The 16,401-nt window shown below is 39.9% G+C and overlaps 1 protein-coding gene across 2 annotated transcripts in view; it reads left to right on the forward strand.

Annotated features, from left to right (window-relative positions):
• slc7a6 (solute carrier family 7 (amino acid transporter light chain, y+L system), member 6) overlaps window positions 1–16,401 on the forward strand; it is a 46,975-nt gene that overhangs the window by 12,725 nt on the left and 17,849 nt on the right. For both annotated transcript variants that reach the window (NM_001017197.2, XM_012961184.3), the window contains 2 exon segments: window positions 13,000–13,123; window positions 15,560–15,663. In NM_001017197.2, the coding sequence (NP_001017197.1) occupies window positions 13,000–13,123; window positions 15,560–15,663 (228 nt within the window).

Here is a 16,401-nt window from a genome sequence, read left to right on the forward strand (position 1 = left end):
CTGGAACAAGATTTAGAGCTCGAAATACAAAAAAAAAAAGAAAAATTTATATTTTTCCTGATATAGGGATTTATACCAGAAACATGTTTCATTTTATGGACAAAAATTCAACTGATTCGAAAAGCCTTTTGTCTCCCGAACGTGCCAATACCTGATATGTATAGCTTTATGGAGATTTCTCACTTCTATAGATCAAAAACTCCCAGCAGTATATTACCAAATTTTCAAAGCATTACAGCAGAATACAGCATACTTTAGATTCCAAAGCCAAAAATCCTGGAACATTAGGTTAACCCCAGGAAATATATATATATTTTTGAAAAGAACACATTCTGCCGAATCCGAAATGGGTAACCATGTCTTTCAACTCTTTAAAAAAAGCAATGCTTTCCTGAATTTCGCAGTTTCTATAAAAAATTATGAAAATTCAAAAAAATCACCTCAAAGCTTCCACTTTCAAGCACCTTATCTCCCACATAGCATTAGGTACCACAATAACACATCCTAAATATGAAAGCCAAGGGTCCATTGAACAGATTGATGCCCATTGTGCATAACTAAAATCTGGAATTTAGAGACCCCAAAAGGAAGTTAGTACATACAAATTGCCCCGGAGATCTCTTTATCTACTGAAAATTCAACATGTTTACTGCATTTTCTGTGGGGTAAAAAGACAAAAAAATACATTCACCCCCCCAAAACCATATATTGTCGGAAAGTGCACATTCTGGTGAATTCAAAATGGGCACCAATGTCTTTCTACTCCAAACTACAGAGTTGCAATGCTTTCCCAAAATTGTCGGTTTTGATGAAATCTCCCACATAGCATTAGGTACCAAGAAAACGCATCCTAAATAAGAAAGCTAAGGGTCCACTGAACAGTTTGATGCCCATTGTGCATAGGATCACTGATGTTATCTGGCATGTAGAGACCCCAAAAGGATGTTAGTGCATTCAAAGTGAATACGCTGCAATATAAGCTACTGGCATGTGTATTATGTGCCATATGATCCCCTAACACTGCAGAGACCCTAGAAAACCATATATTTTCCGAAAGTACACATTCTGACATTCTTTGTCACAAAGCTTGCGTTTTACTTCATTATGTACCCCCGCATTTTGTAACATATCAACATAAAACATTCTTAATATGAACGCCAGGGGTTTACTGAGCAGTTTGATGCCCTATATGCATAGATTTACCAAACTATCTGGTGTACAGAGGATGCCAAATTGAAATACAGCAGACAAATCTTTTTCCTAGTGATATCTGCAGTCAGAATCACAGTTTGAGTATTATGGTTTGGGCAAATTAGTTTTACAGACAAAGTCAAGCGAACAACAACTATGCATAACTGAAAATGCAATAAAATGGCTAAAAATGCACCAAAATCACAGAAAATTTAATAAAAACACCAAAATAATAAACAAAAGGTATTGCGCAGTGAACATGCTATCGCAGTGGCAATAAAACATTTTTCAGGCAAGAAAAAAAATGATGCAATAAAAAAACAAAACACAAAATTACATAAGTGTGTGTACACTAGGCAAAATGTGTTTTTTGTGCAAGTAAGTGTGAGTGTTGTAAGTGCTGTGAATGTGTGAAACCCCCCCAAAATGTGTGTGTGTGTGAGTATAAGTGTGTATGTAATTTTTAACACCTACCTGGGACAAGCAATCACACACATCCTCTAGAGGTGGGAGGAAGGGATCCAGAAATCTGATCTGCAGCTTATCCCTGCGATCCATGAGTGTGCAGAGGGAGGGGGAAGCAGGAAATGTCAGACACGTACAAACAGCATGCCTGACTTCTCCTATGGGGCCCCTGGGCACCATCCAGCCCCTTCTTAAAGCTTATATACTGTATCAGCCAGTACGACTAATTTGGGGAGGGAATTCCACAACTTCACAGCTCTTACAGTAAAAAAAACCTTTCTGAATATTTAAATGGAACCTCCCTTCTTCTAAACAGAGTGGGTGTCCTCGTGTCCGTTGGAAGGACCTACTGTTAAATAAAGCATTAGAGAGCTTATTATATGATCCCCTTATATATTTATACATAGTTATCATGTCACCTCTTAAACGCCTCTTCTCCAGTGTAAACAGACCCAACTTGGCCAGTCTTTCATAACTGAGACTTTTCATACCCTTTACCAGTTTAGTTGCCCTTCTCTGGACCTCTCTAATTCAATAATGTCCCGTTTGAGCACTGGAGACCAAAACTGAACAGCATATTCTAGATGGGGCCTTACCAGCGCTCTGTAAAGGGGAAGAATAACACCCTCCTCCCTTGAATCGATACCCTTTTTAATACAGCTCAAAACCTTGTTTGCCCTTGCAGCTGCTGTCTGGCATTGCTTGCTACAGCCAAGTTTATTACCTACAAGGACTCCAAGGTCCTTCTCCATTATGGATTTGCCTAGTGCAGTCCCATTAAGGATATAAGTGGCTTGCATATTTTTATATCCCAGGTGCATGACCTTACATTTATCCACATTAAATCTCATCTGCCACTTAGCTGCCCAGATTGCCAGTTGGTCAAGATCCTGCTGCAAGGATGCCACATCCTTGATAGAATTGACTGGTCTGCAGAGTTTTGTGTAATCTGCAAACACTGATACATTACTCATAATACCCTCCCCTAAGTCATTTATGAACAAGTTAAACAAAAGTGGACCCAGTACAGAACCCTGAGAGACCCCACTGAGAACCTTACTCCAAGTAAAGAATGTACCATTAACAACCACCCTCTGTACCCGATCCTGTAGCCAGTTTTCTATCCATGTGGAAACGACTTCACTAAGACCAATAGACCTTAGTTTAGAAAGCAGTCATTTGTGGGGAACGGTATCAAATGCTTTGGCAAAATACAGATAGATTACATCTACTGCATCCCCACTATCCAGCTTCTTACTTACCTCATTATAAAAAGCAATTAAATTGGTCTGACATGACCTGTCCTTCATAAAGCCATGCTAATTACTGCTCATAATGCCATTCTCCAGTACATAATTTTGTATGTGATCCCTTAACAAGCCCTCAAATAACTTGCCCACCACGTATGTCAAACTTACAGGCCTATAATTGCCAGCCTGAGCTGTCTTTTTAAATATAGGAATGACATTAGCCTTCTTCCAATCCATAGGTACCATACCTGATGAAAGTGAGTCTGAGAATATTCGAAACAAAGGCCAGTGTAAATCTGACCCTAGCTCTCTCAGTACCCGAGGGTGTATTCCATCTGGCCCAGGTGCCTTATTTACATTTATCTTTATATACAGTGGTGTGAAAAACTATTTGCCCCCTTCCTGATTTCTTATTCTTTTGCATGTTTGTCACACAAAATGTTTCTGATCATCAAACACATTTAACTATTAGTCAAAGATAACACAAGTAAACACAAAATGCAGTTTTTAAATGAGGGTTTTTATTATTTAGGGAGAAAAAAAATCCAAACCTACATGGCCCTGTGTGAAAAAGTAATTGCCCCCTGAACCTAATAACTGGTTGGGCCACCCTTAGCAGCAATAACTGCAATCAAGCGTTTGCAACAAGTCTTTTACAGCGCCCTGGAGGAATTTTGGCCCACTCATCTTTGCAGAATTGTTGTAATTCAGCTTTATTTGAGGGTTTTCTAGCATGAACCGCCTTTTTAAGGTCATGCCACATCTCAATAGGATTCAAGTCAGGACTTTGACTAGGCCACTCCAAAGTCTTCATTTTGTTTTTCTTCAGCCATTCAGAGGTGGATTTACTGGTGTGTTTTGGGTCATTGTCCTGCTGCAGCACCCAAGATCGCTTCAGCTTGAGTTGACTAACAGATGGCCGGACATTCTCCTTCAGGATTTTTTGGTAGACAGTAGAATTCATGGTTCCATCTATCACAGCAAGCCTTCCAGGTCCTGAAGCAGCAAAACAACCCTAGACCATCTTACTACCACCACCATATTTTACTGTTAGTATGATGTTGTTTTTCTGAAATGCTGTGTTACTTTTACGCCAGATGTAACGGGACACGCACCTTCCAAAAAGTTCAACTTTTGTCTCGTCGGTCCACAAGGTATTTTCCCAAAAGTCTTGGCAATCATTGAGATGTTTTTTAGCAAAATTGAGACGAGCCATAATATTCTATTTGCTTAAAAGTGGTTTGCGCCTTGGAAATCTGCCATGCAGGCCGTCTTTGCCCAGTCTCTTTCTTATGGTGGAGTCGTGAACACTGACCTTAATTGAGGCAAGTGAGGCCTGCAGTTCTTTAGATGTTGTCCTGGGGTCTTTTGTGGCCTCTCGGATGAGTTGTCTCTGCGCTCTTGGGGTAATTTTGGTCGGCCGGCCACTCCTGGGAAGGTTCACCACTGTTCCATGTTTTTGCCATTTGTGGATAATGGCTCTCACTGTGGTTCGCTGGAGTCCCAAAGCTTTAGAAATGGCTTTATAACCTTTACCAGACTGATAGATCTCAATTACTTTTGTTCTCATTTGTTCCTGAATTTCTTTGGATCTTGGCATGATGTCTAGCTTTTGAGCTTTTGGTCTACTTCTCTGTGTCAGGTAGCTCCTATTTAAGTGATTTCTTGATTGAAACAGGTGTGGCAGTAATCAGGCCTGGGGGTGACTACAGAAATTGAACTCAGGTGTGATAAACCACAGTTAAGTTATTTTTTAACAAGGGGGGCAATCACTTTTTCCACACAGGGCCATGTGGAGTTTGGAGTTTTTTTTCTCCCTTAATAACGTAAACCTTCATTTAAAAACTGCATTTTGTGTTCAATTATGTTATCTTTGACTAATAGTTAACGGTTTTTGATGAGCAGAAACATTTAAGTGTGACAAACATGCAAAAGAATAAGAAATCAGGAAGGGGGCAAATAGTTTTTCACACCACTGTATGTTGGGCACATTAACCCCTCCCAAATGGCAGACTTTACCAGTATAAGGGCATCTCTGCATTGTATTAACTGGGAAAGGCTTATCACAGGCAGGGCCGGATTTCTACTTGGGGCGCCCCAAGGCCGCCCCCATTCTGCGCCCCCCCCCACCCCCGCCGCGTAAACGCGCTTAACTTAGAACTCCCATACGGAGCAGTGGGGAGATGTCCCCATTGCTCCGTATGGGAGCAAAATGTTAACATTTGCTTGTGGCGGGGCGGCATGCCGCCCCTGTGTATTTGCCGCCCTAGGCCCGGGCCTTTGTGGCCTCGCCACAAATCCGGGCCTGATCACAGGGTTAGACATAGAAGGAAAATGGAATATATTTTAAATATTCCCCTTGTAAGCAAGGAAAGACATCGCAAAGTAAAACCTTTATGGTGTTAAGGTTGGCAAGAAAAAACATGCTTTTAAAGCATTCAATTTACCTGGGACAGCAGAAACTTTTATCAGGAAAGCTAAAATAGAGATGAAAAGGGGAATTGCAGCTAGGATTAAAAGAAATCTAAAATTGCTTGCTTACTAACAGGCTGGTGGCTGGTTGAATCAACTTGCTTTTCACTTCAACAAAAAAGGGATAAGTATTTTTTATTAACTTTATTCAAAATCTTTGTGTTTTTTAACTGTTGGGTTTAATTTTTTCAAAAGTATTTGCTGTTTATGGTGATACTTTACAAAGTTTGGTGAACTATGAGGCTTACAGCAGGTTTGCCAGAAGTAACATTCCTTTGTAATTACCCTCGGTTTGAGGTGGGTGGGGTTTGATTAGTTCACCTGGACAGACTGTATAAATAGACCTACTGGCACTCCAGTGGAGATTGCTCTGGTGGTTGGTGCTCTGTAAGTGATTGCTCTTGAAGTGGGGTCTCTGTAAGTGGAGTTCTAAAGACAGGAGTTACAAACTAAGGGAGTTTAAAACAAGGTACTAAGTTTGCATTTATTCAAAGTCTTTTCACCTATTTCTGTTTAACTGTTTCTGTAACTGGGAGAATGAGTGGCAGCAACATTGAAGGTCTGACGCAGTGCACATCCTGCCACATGTATGCAGTTGTGGAACAACAGTTCCAAAGTGCATACCTCTGTTGTGGTTGTGAGCGAATTGCCACTTTAGAGGCTCGCGTTAGAGCCCTAGAGGGACAAGTTGCAACACTGCGTTCGATTGACAATCTTGAGAGAAGTCTCTTGCTTACTGAGCAAGATCTAGCGGGGTCAGATAGTGTGGGGGGGGGCAGCGAAAGGATGATAAGGCAGTAAGCTGGGTGACCGTTAGACAATCTAGTGTGGGGATTTGCGCATCCCAACAGATTTGCCAAATTGTGTGAAGAAGATGGAAGTGTGGACTAGTGGTTCTAGATGAGGCTGATTTCTCTAACAGCCGGGAGACCAGTTTCTCTAGTAGTGATGGGGAGGAGAGCAGAGCTAGGCCTAAACAGATGGTGGTTATAGGGGATTCGATCATTAGGAAAGTGGACAGGGTAATCTATCGCTTCGACCGAACAGTTTGCGGTCTTCCTGGTGCCAGGGTTCGGCATGTAGTTGATCGGGTTGACAAATTATTGGTCTTGGTACATATCGGTACTAATGACAAAATGAACGGTAGGTGGAGAACCTTAAAGAGTGAGTTCAGGGATCTAGGCTCTTAAGATTAAGCAAAGGTCCTCCAAGGAAATTTTGCCGGTGCCACGTGCAAGTTTAGGGAGACAGCGGGAGCTTAGGGACCTAATGCGTGGCTAAAGTCTTGGTGTAGGAAGGGTTTGGGTTCCTAGAGCACTGGGCTGACTTTTCTTTGGGGTACAATCTTTACAGCCGTGACGGATTGCACCTCAACAGAAGGAGGTCTGCTTTGCTAAGGGAGAGAATGGTTAAGAGGCTGGAGGAGTGTTTAAACTAGATAAGGGGGGGGGTGTGGGTGAGCTAGAGTTTTATGGGAAAGCTATGTGTAGACGGGGCAGTGGGACTAGTAAAGGGTTGTGGGGGAGGAGTGAGGGGGGGCATATAGTTTATCAGATAAGGAGCTTCCATTGTTACAAGGGAAACAGACTAATTTTCACCTTAGCTCTAACTCTCCGTTAGCTAATGTAAACATCAGAGGGAGAAGTAATAATCTCCGCTGCATGCTAGCTAATGTTCAAAGCTTGTCGGGTAAATTAGGGGAGGTAGAGGCTATTGTATGTATTTGTATGATTTAATTGGTATCACTGAGACCTGGTGGGATGAAAAATGCGACTGGGCTGTGAATTTAAATGGTTATACACTTTTTAGGAGGGACAGAGAGATTAAAAAGGGTGGAGGTGTTTGTTTTTATGTAAATTCAGATTTAAAGCCATGTAATAAAGACATTACCAATGAAAACGTCAAATCTCTTTGGGTAGAAATTTCAGTAGGGCTGAAGGTCACAAAGAAAATGATCATTTGTGTATGCTATAAACCACCCTGTATAGATGAGGGGGATGAGACCCAGCTACTGTTGCAAATGGAGGAGGCTTCAAAACTGGGTCAAGTTGTTATTATGGGGGACTTTAATTATCCGGACATTGACTGGAGTAATGGGGTGAATAAGGCAGAAAAAGCTAGTAGGTTTGTAAATATGCTAAATGAAAACTTTTTATTTCAGGCGATTCATGAACCTACTAGGAATGACTATTTTGGACCTGGTGATATCTAATAACACTGAACTAATCTCTAACATTTGTGTGGGGTGAGCATTTGGGGAACAGTGATCACAACATGGTCTCCTTTGAGATAATGCTGCAGAGACAGCTCTATAAGGGATTAACTAAAACGCTGGATTTTAGACGTGCAGACTTTGCCGGTATAAGGGCATCTCTGCAATGTGTCAACTGGGAAAGGCTTTTCATAGGGTTAGACACAGAAGGAAAATGGAACATCTTTAAAACATTGCTTTGCAGGTATACACAACAGTATATTCCCCTTTTAAGCAAGGCGAGGCATCGCAAATCAAAACCTTTATGGCTGAATAAAAGTGTTAGTGTCAAGGTTGATTAGTTAGCTGGGACAGCAGAAACTTTCATCAGGTACAAGGAAGCAAATAAAGTATGCAAAACAGCTATCAGGCAAGCTAAAATAGAGATGGAAAGGAATATTGCAGCTAGGAGTAAAAAGAATCCAAAATTATTTTTTAATTATGTGAATAGTAAAAAAAATGAAGGAAGAAGGGGTGGGAACCTTATTATCATGGGGGGGGGGGGGGGGGGGTAAGCTAATGAAGGCTTCCCTTTTAATATGCCCAGTTCTAGTAATTTAGCTACTGATGCATGGGTCACTCAGGAGGAAATTCAAAAGAGACTGAACATGTAAATGTAAACAAAGGTCCAGGACTGGATGGGATTCATCCCGATGGGATTCATCCCAGGGTATTAAATGAGCTGAGCACTGTGATTGCCAAGCGTCTTCACATAATTTTTCAGGATTCGTTGAGGTCTGGCATGGTGCCGAGAGACTGGGGAATTGCTAATGTGGTCCCGTTATTTAAAAAGGGATATCGCTCTCAGCCTGAAAACTATAGGCCTGTTAGTCTGACATCAGTAGTAGGAAAGCTTTTGGAAGGGGTAATAAGGGATAGGGTACTTAAATACATTGCAGTTCACAATATTATAAGTTTGTGCCAGCATGATTTTATGCGTAACAGATCTTGCCAGACTAATTTAGTCGCCTTTTATGAGGGTGAGCAAGAACCTCGATGCTGGAATGGCAGTTTGTCATCTACTTGGACTTTGCTAAAGCGTTTGATACAGTTCCTCACAGAAGGTTAATGATCAAATTGAGGAATATTGGCCTAGAACATATTATTTGTAATTGGATAGAGAACTGGCTGAAGGATAGATTACAAAAAGTGGTGGTAAATGAAACATTTTTTAATTGGGCCAGTGTGGTTAGTGGAGTACCGCAGGGGTCAGTCCTTGGTCCTTTGCTTTTTAACTTGTTTATAAATTACCTGAGAGTGGGCATAGAAAGTACTGTTTCTGTTTTTTCTGACAATACTAAACTGTACAAAGCTATAGGTTTGATCAGGGCCGGTCTTACCAACTGCGGGGCCCAATTGGAACCATTTTTGCGGGGCCCCCTTAGTACATTGTGAATTATTTCTTTGTACAGGGGAATCCCTATGCTGCCATAGTTTTATAGTTTTTCAGGCTGTTCCTGCTGAATTGTGCTTAATACAAGCACACCTCCCAACATTTAAAAAAATTAGTATAGGGACAAAAAGCTCTGCCGGGTGCAGTGCGGCAAACGTTTTTTTTTGCCATGTCCATGGAAAGAATGCAATTTGCCCTGCAGTGTACTCCCATTCCCTGACTCACCCAACACTAGCAGAACAGAGCAGCACTGAGCAGCATTCATGTAGCCATTATATTGAGCATGAATGCTGAATTGTGCTTTGTACAAGGGAATCCCTATGCTGCCATAGTTTTATGGTATCTCTCTGTACTGACTATGAGCAAACTTAAGGGGCTGTTCCTGCTGAATTGTGCTTAGTACAGGGGAATCCCTATGCTGCCATAGTTTTATGGTATCTCTCTGTACAGGCTACAAGCAAACTTAGGGGTCTGTTCCTGCTGAATAGTGCTGCTTTTAATCAAGGAGCATGGGAAATGGCTCATACAAAGCATTATAAGCAGCAATATAGCATAATCAATGTAAAATTCCTACTCCTGCATTTTCCTGCACTTAAGGTGGAAATGGTGCTATGGGTGCCATTGTCCTTACCCACTAATAGAACCAGTCCTCAGATGAGAATGCCAAATAAGGGGCCCCGCGCTGCATTGACAAACAGGAGTTTTTACTCCCCCCTCCCTTCCACCCACAGACATTGAAGCTCATTTCTCCCCCGCTGAGTTATTTAAAAAAAAAAAAAAAAAAAAACCTGTGCACGGACTGCTACTTACATATACAGCTTATCTTTAAGATTTCAGTGAAATCGCGCAAGTTTCCTCTCAAGGCAACTTGCGTGATTTCACTGAAATCGTGCTGCCGCGTATGCCATCCCACCGGTGATTTACATTTTCGCCAGTGGGATGGCAATCTGGGGAGATTAGTTGCCCGCGAACAGGGAGTTTTGTCGCAGGCGACTAATCTCCCCGTGTGCCAGAGCCCTTAGGACGGTGAGCGCAAAGGTTCATTAACTCAAATTTGTCCAATCGCATTGCATGCACAGCGGGGGAGAAATGAGCTTCAATGCAGCGCGGGGCCTGATTGGGCACAATCGGTTCAATCAGGCTAGGACCTGCCCTGGGTTTGATGGAGGATGCTGCCACTTTGCAGAGCGATTTGACAAAATTGGAAAACTGGGCAGTAAAATGGAAAATGAGATTCAATGTTGAAAAATGCTAAGTTATGCACTTTGGAAGAAATAATATAAATGCGAGTTACAACTAAATGGTAGTGTGTTGGGGGTGTGTTAGACAAAAGTTGTCTAATTCCAAGCAGTGTCATTCAGTCGCTACTAAAGCAAATAAAGTGCTGTCTTGCATAAAAAAGGGCATTGACTCAAGAGATGAGAACATAAATTTGCCTCTTTATAGGTCTCTGGTAAGGCCTCACCTTGAGGATGCAGTGCAGTTTTGGGCTCCAATCCTTAAAGGAGAAGGAAAGGTAAAAACTAAGTCAGCTTTATTAGAAAGGTCTATGTAAATACAACCATAAGCACTCACAGAAACGCTGCACTGAGTTCTCTATCAAAAGAAACTGGATTTCTCATCTCCTTCCTTGTCTCTGTAATTCCTGTGCCAGAGTCTGTGCAGCTCTCTACTCTCTCCTGCTCCCTCCTCCCCCCCTCCTTCAAGAATGCTAAGAACTCCCTCCCCCCCCCTTAAAAATGTGTGATCTGAACCATTCAGCAGGAAGCTTTCTCATAGTGTTACAAACTGCGCATTTACAGGGGTCTTGGTGCAGGAGCGTGGCATTATGGGAATTTTCTTTACAGAGCTCAGCGTTTATTTTCCTATGAGGCTTCTGATCATCTGAACAGTAGAAATATGAGGAGACTTTATGGGCACTATCGAGAGAACTGAAGGTATGCCTGCAATTTGAGATTAAATCTTTATTAGCCTTTCATTCTTCTTTAAGAAGGATATTAATGAGCTGGAAAGAGTGCAGAGACATGCATCTAAACTGGTAAAGGGGATGGAAGATTTAAACTATGAGGTCAGACTGTCAAGGTTGGGGTTGTTTTCTCTGGGAAAAAAGGCGCATGCGAGGAGACATGATTACTTTGCAATTTAGAGGGGATTATAGACAGTGAGTGGTTTTTTTCCCCATAAAAACAATCAGCGCACTAGGGGCCACCGCTTTAGATTAGAGGAATGGAACTGTCATTTGAAGCAGCGTAGGTGGCAAGGGTGGGCTAAGCTGACCGGGCGGCCTAGGCAACCCGGTCGGCCACCTTGCCCCTGCACCTTCCACCCCCCCTTTTGCATGTGCTTTGGTGCGCATGCGCATTACTTTAAGAAAATGTATGGTTTTCTAAGGTCTCCGTACTGTTGCGGGGTCTTATGGCACATAATACACATGCCGGTAGCTTATATTGTCGTGTATGCACTTTGCATGCACTAACTTGCCTTCCTCTGGAACAACTAGCAGTTAGGCAGGTTATATAGAGGCATTATGGTTGAACGTGATGGATGTACATCTTTTTTCAACTAACTATGTTACTATGTTATTATGTAATTTCATTTTAAGGTCTCTAAATGCCAGATACATCGGTGATCCTATGCATAATGGGCATCAAACTGTTCAGTGGACCCTTGGCTTTCATATTTAGGATGTTTTTTCTTGGTACCTAATGTTATGTTGGAGATATGATGCTTGAAAGTGGAAGCTTTGAGGTGATTTTTTTAGAATTTTCATAATTTTTTATAGAAACTACTACATTCAGAAAAGCATTGCTGTTTGGTACTTAGGAGTTGGAAGACATGGTTACCCATTTCAGATTTGGCAGGATGTGTTCTTTTCAAAAATATATGGTTTCCTGGTGTTAACCTAATGTTGCAGGATTTAAGCCTTTATAATCTAAAGTATGCCGTATTCTGCTGTAATGCTTTGAAAATTTGGTCATTTACTGCTAGGATCTATAAAAGGCAGAAATCTCCATGAAACTATACATATCAGGTATTGGCACGATCGGAAGGCATGAGGCTTTCCAAATCAGTTGAATTTTTGTCCATAAAATAAAATACTTTTCTGGTATAATCCTATATCATGAAAAATATAAATTCCCCCCCGCCCCAGTAAATGCCCCAAAAATGAGAGAGCACTGAATGTTTACAAAACATCTGGCACTAAGGGAAACTGAAATGTGAAATTCTGCTGGCACTTAAAGGGTTAAAATATAACAACCTGTACATACAGGTGCTCTTAAATAAATAATATTCATTGTCTAAAACAGTATCTTTAGAACATTCTTAACCCACCTACTGCTGTTTTGGTCAGCACTTTGTTTAGTACCAGGTCTGGCACCCATTAGGCTGATGCCACACGCGGCGTAGGGCTGATATTTTCGGCAAGCGGAAAAACGCTTGCCGAAAAATCAGCCCTACGCCTCCTACGTGTGCCTGCACCCGAATGAATGGGATACGCTCGGGTGCAGGCAAATGTAGCCGATATATGCATGAAAACGCGAGAATGCAAAGTCTCGCGTTTTCATGCGTATATCGACTACATGTGCCTGCACCCGAGCGTATCCCATTCATTCGGGTGCAGGCACACGTAGGAGGCGTAGGGCTGATTTTTCGGCAAGCGTTTTTCCGCTTGCCGAAAATATCAGCCCTACGCCGCGTGTGGCATCAGCCTTAGCAATGCAGTGATGGTGAGACAAATTTGGGGGCTGTTTAGAATTGAAAGTGCATCAGTATGATTTAATATACTTTAGAAAACAATATTTGTAAGATTAATTCTTGACATGGTTATATCAGGATCTGTTGCAGAATATAAATGTTAAAAATAGTCCAAGGCATTAGAGTTATAGTTTATAAAGATATACACATATCTACACAACCAACCTTATAGCGCATTTTGTTTTTAATCTCTTTATAACAACTAATTTGCTTGGTTTTAGGAATCTACCGTTGTCCATTGGGATTTCCATGCCACTCGTCACCATTATATATATTTTGACAAATGTAGCTTATTATACTGTTTTAGATTTCAACGCTGTTGTTGCAAGTGAAGCAGTTGCAGTGGTGAGTGGGCTTGTTTTAACTTAATGTCTATATAACCCCAGAATACACCCAGACTTCAAATGCAGAATAGTTTTTTACATCTCAGACTAATCCAGTATCAACTTGATACTGACTGATGAAAATATATTGCTTTTATTCTATACAGTACATATTGACCATGCTTTCTGTTGGAGATATACTTGAGCATAACCAATTTGTTTTTAGCTTTGCAGTTTACTACTTTTTAATTTTTTTATATAGCAAAAATTCGACATGCTCCCTCAAATATTTGCTTAGCTTAATTAACCTAATATAATAAACCTGAAATCACACTTGTTCAGACTGTTGATTTATGTGTGCTGAAATCGGCTCCATAAAAGTGAATCACTTGTTCAAATTAGCAAATCACAATTTGACCATTTAATTCTGTGGTCATTTGGTCTAATGATTGCAACATACTGCCTCCAGCCTGGACCTCATTTATATTCTTATAACATTAGCTTTAGGTGGCTACAGGTCTGATAATTAATCTCTATGCAGAAATGTGTCCTACCATACAATGTGTATTAAAATCCGTTACAAATTAGCCTTGTATTTTTATATACTATAGTGACTATACTGCTTCCTTAAATGCTGGGCTTGTTTTTGGCTGGTAAAAACTCTATTCATGTGTATAAAGTTTTTTTAAGAGAAAGTCAGAGTTAACCCTTTCATAAATATGCCCCTTAAAATCCTATATTGAGTATGCCACTTAGTGTAGCATTGCTAGCCTAATTCTAGTTGAGCTTCTTCTGAATTCTTCCTGACTTTAAAATTGGATCAACATACCTTTGTGTTTTTCCACTTGCTATAAAAGAACCCAATATATTAACTAATACAGTCACCAATTTTTTGGCGAAGCGAAACTGGACAGAATTGCTCATGGCTGTTTAAAAAGTGCTTCAGTAACAAAATGTTACCATTTTCTGGGGACATAATATGACATAGTAATAGAAATCACAACTTTTGCATCAGCTCTAGCTATCCATTCACTGGTTGGCTGTTTTAAAGCAAATAGCTGATTGTTTGCTATGGGTTAACTTACGTGAGCAAAGCTTTGCATTATTTATTATTACCACCTTTATGTAAAATGGTATACTTTTTATGCAATTACAAAGTATTTTTTTTTAATAAACTGGAAGTATATTGCCACACGATATTTTGTAATGTGAGGACTTCCTGAAATGTATTACAGGTATGGGATCCATTATCTAGAAACCTATTATCCAGAAAGTTACAAAGATTTTTTTTCTTAAATATTTGCTTTTTCTCTGTACAAGTAAAACAGTAGCTTGTACTTAAGTATCCAAATAAGATATCATTAATCCTTGTTGTAGGCAAAACAATTGTGTTTATTAAAAGTTTTGTATGACTTTTTTTAGTAGACTGTGGCACATTTACTAAATCTCTAATATTTTATTTTTAAAACTTAAAAAAAACTTATTTCCATGAATGTCTTACATTTACTAAAAAGTCTGAACTAAAGTCAGCGCAAGAAAAGTCACGAAGATTGCAAATTTTTCAACTTATCACATGAAAACCACAGCTTTTTTTGAATTGTTGCACAAAACAGCGTCAAAGATCCAGAACCTCTAAAGTTTTGTAGCAAAAGAAGGATCTTCCAGGAAAGGGAAGGGATATCTGCAAATGATTTTTACATGATCTCGGCAAGTTTTAGCTGGTGAATTGTCTGATTCGGATTTGTAGCCATTTGGATGCATAGTAAATCTCAAAAAAGTCTCAGCTTTTTTCCCCCCGTGACTAAAAATCCAAACTCTAAAAAAAAAATTAGACTGTTAGTAAATGACCCCACTATTGTATGGAGAGATCCCTTTATTTGGAAAAACCCAGGTCCTAAACATTCTGAAAAACAGGTCCCATACCTGTACAGCTATGCTGTCTGTACAGTTGGAGGATGTTTCCAAGATGTATTTACTAAGGACATTCTGCCAGACTTAAGTGTTTGTTTAAAAAAAACCCTGGATGCAATTCCTGGACAGCACTAAGACAAAATTGTGCCCGTTAAGGCTCATCACTTGTATCAGAGGTACAGCGAAGGAAAAATTGATTTTACTACCAATTTCATTGTATTACTTTGTGTAAAAAACACAACTTAAGTAGATGTTACAATCTATAAGTGGCCAGTATGAAACTGTAACAGGCCTTTTGATTTATTTATTGGTTAATGGCAACTCCAGTGTGGGTTTTTAATGTTCTAATCTCTGACTGGCTAATAATAAATATTCTGTAAAGCCAATATGTTGGTTCAGGATGACATACTTATTTTTTTATCCATGTTTCTCTTACTTTGTTTCTCTGTTTCCTCCCTTTTTTTCTTAGTCATTTTAATGTTCTAATTTTCTGCAAGAAAACCCATGTAATCTCACCTCCAAACCCCTTTTCTCCCATTATAATTAGACCTTCGCTGACATGGTATATGGAGTTTTCAGCTGGACAATACCTGTGGCTGTGGCACTTTCCTGTTTTGGTGGACTTAACTCCTCCATTCTAGCTGCCTCCAGGTAAAGCACTTTGCCATTAATAACCGCTACCTCCAACTAACTGCACTGGTGCAATTTAGTATATATGTTGGCAAAGGTATTATATAACTCCAACTTTCACAGTGCTGTACAACATATCAAATATACATCAAGCATATATATATTACATATGAGTGATAACTAGTAAATGAGTTGAAGATGGCCCTGCTTATTAATAGAATATTTTGCCCTTCTCCTTTTATAATTGTTTGGTTTAATTTAGTTACCATTATTATTTTTGATTAAGTTACTGTTCTCAAAAAGAATCAGCATAAAACTTTAACTAATAGTAAATGTATGACCGTGCAGTGTAACCTTGAATTAATTTTCTAAACCCATAACCCTATAAAGTACAAATGAAAACATGCATGAACTTTAGTAGGTTTACAAGAGATATAAATATCAGAAATGTATTGACTGGTTTCTGTGTGTTACAGCTATGAAGCAAAATTACTCAGGTTTAGTATGTCTAAATCCGCGATGCTATGGTAAACAGCCATTAGCCCCAATCCTAAATCATTACCGCTATACAACGATGAAGTCTGATTGATCATATCTTCCACATTGTTTTGAAATAAAAGCCTGATAACAATTGTGGTTTAAGCACAGAGATATTGTCCTGCGGAATACCTCTTAGAGGGATTATGAAATAAATAATGCGCAAAAACTTTGCATCAGGTCTTGTAACCCCTAGCAACAATTAAATTTTTACTTGCAGAC

This window comes from Xenopus tropicalis, chromosome 4 (genome assembly GCF_000004195.4).
Source record: "Xenopus tropicalis strain Nigerian chromosome 4, UCB_Xtro_10.0, whole genome shotgun sequence".
NCBI classification, from domain to species: domain Eukaryota; kingdom Metazoa; phylum Chordata; class Amphibia; order Anura; family Pipidae; genus Xenopus; species Xenopus tropicalis.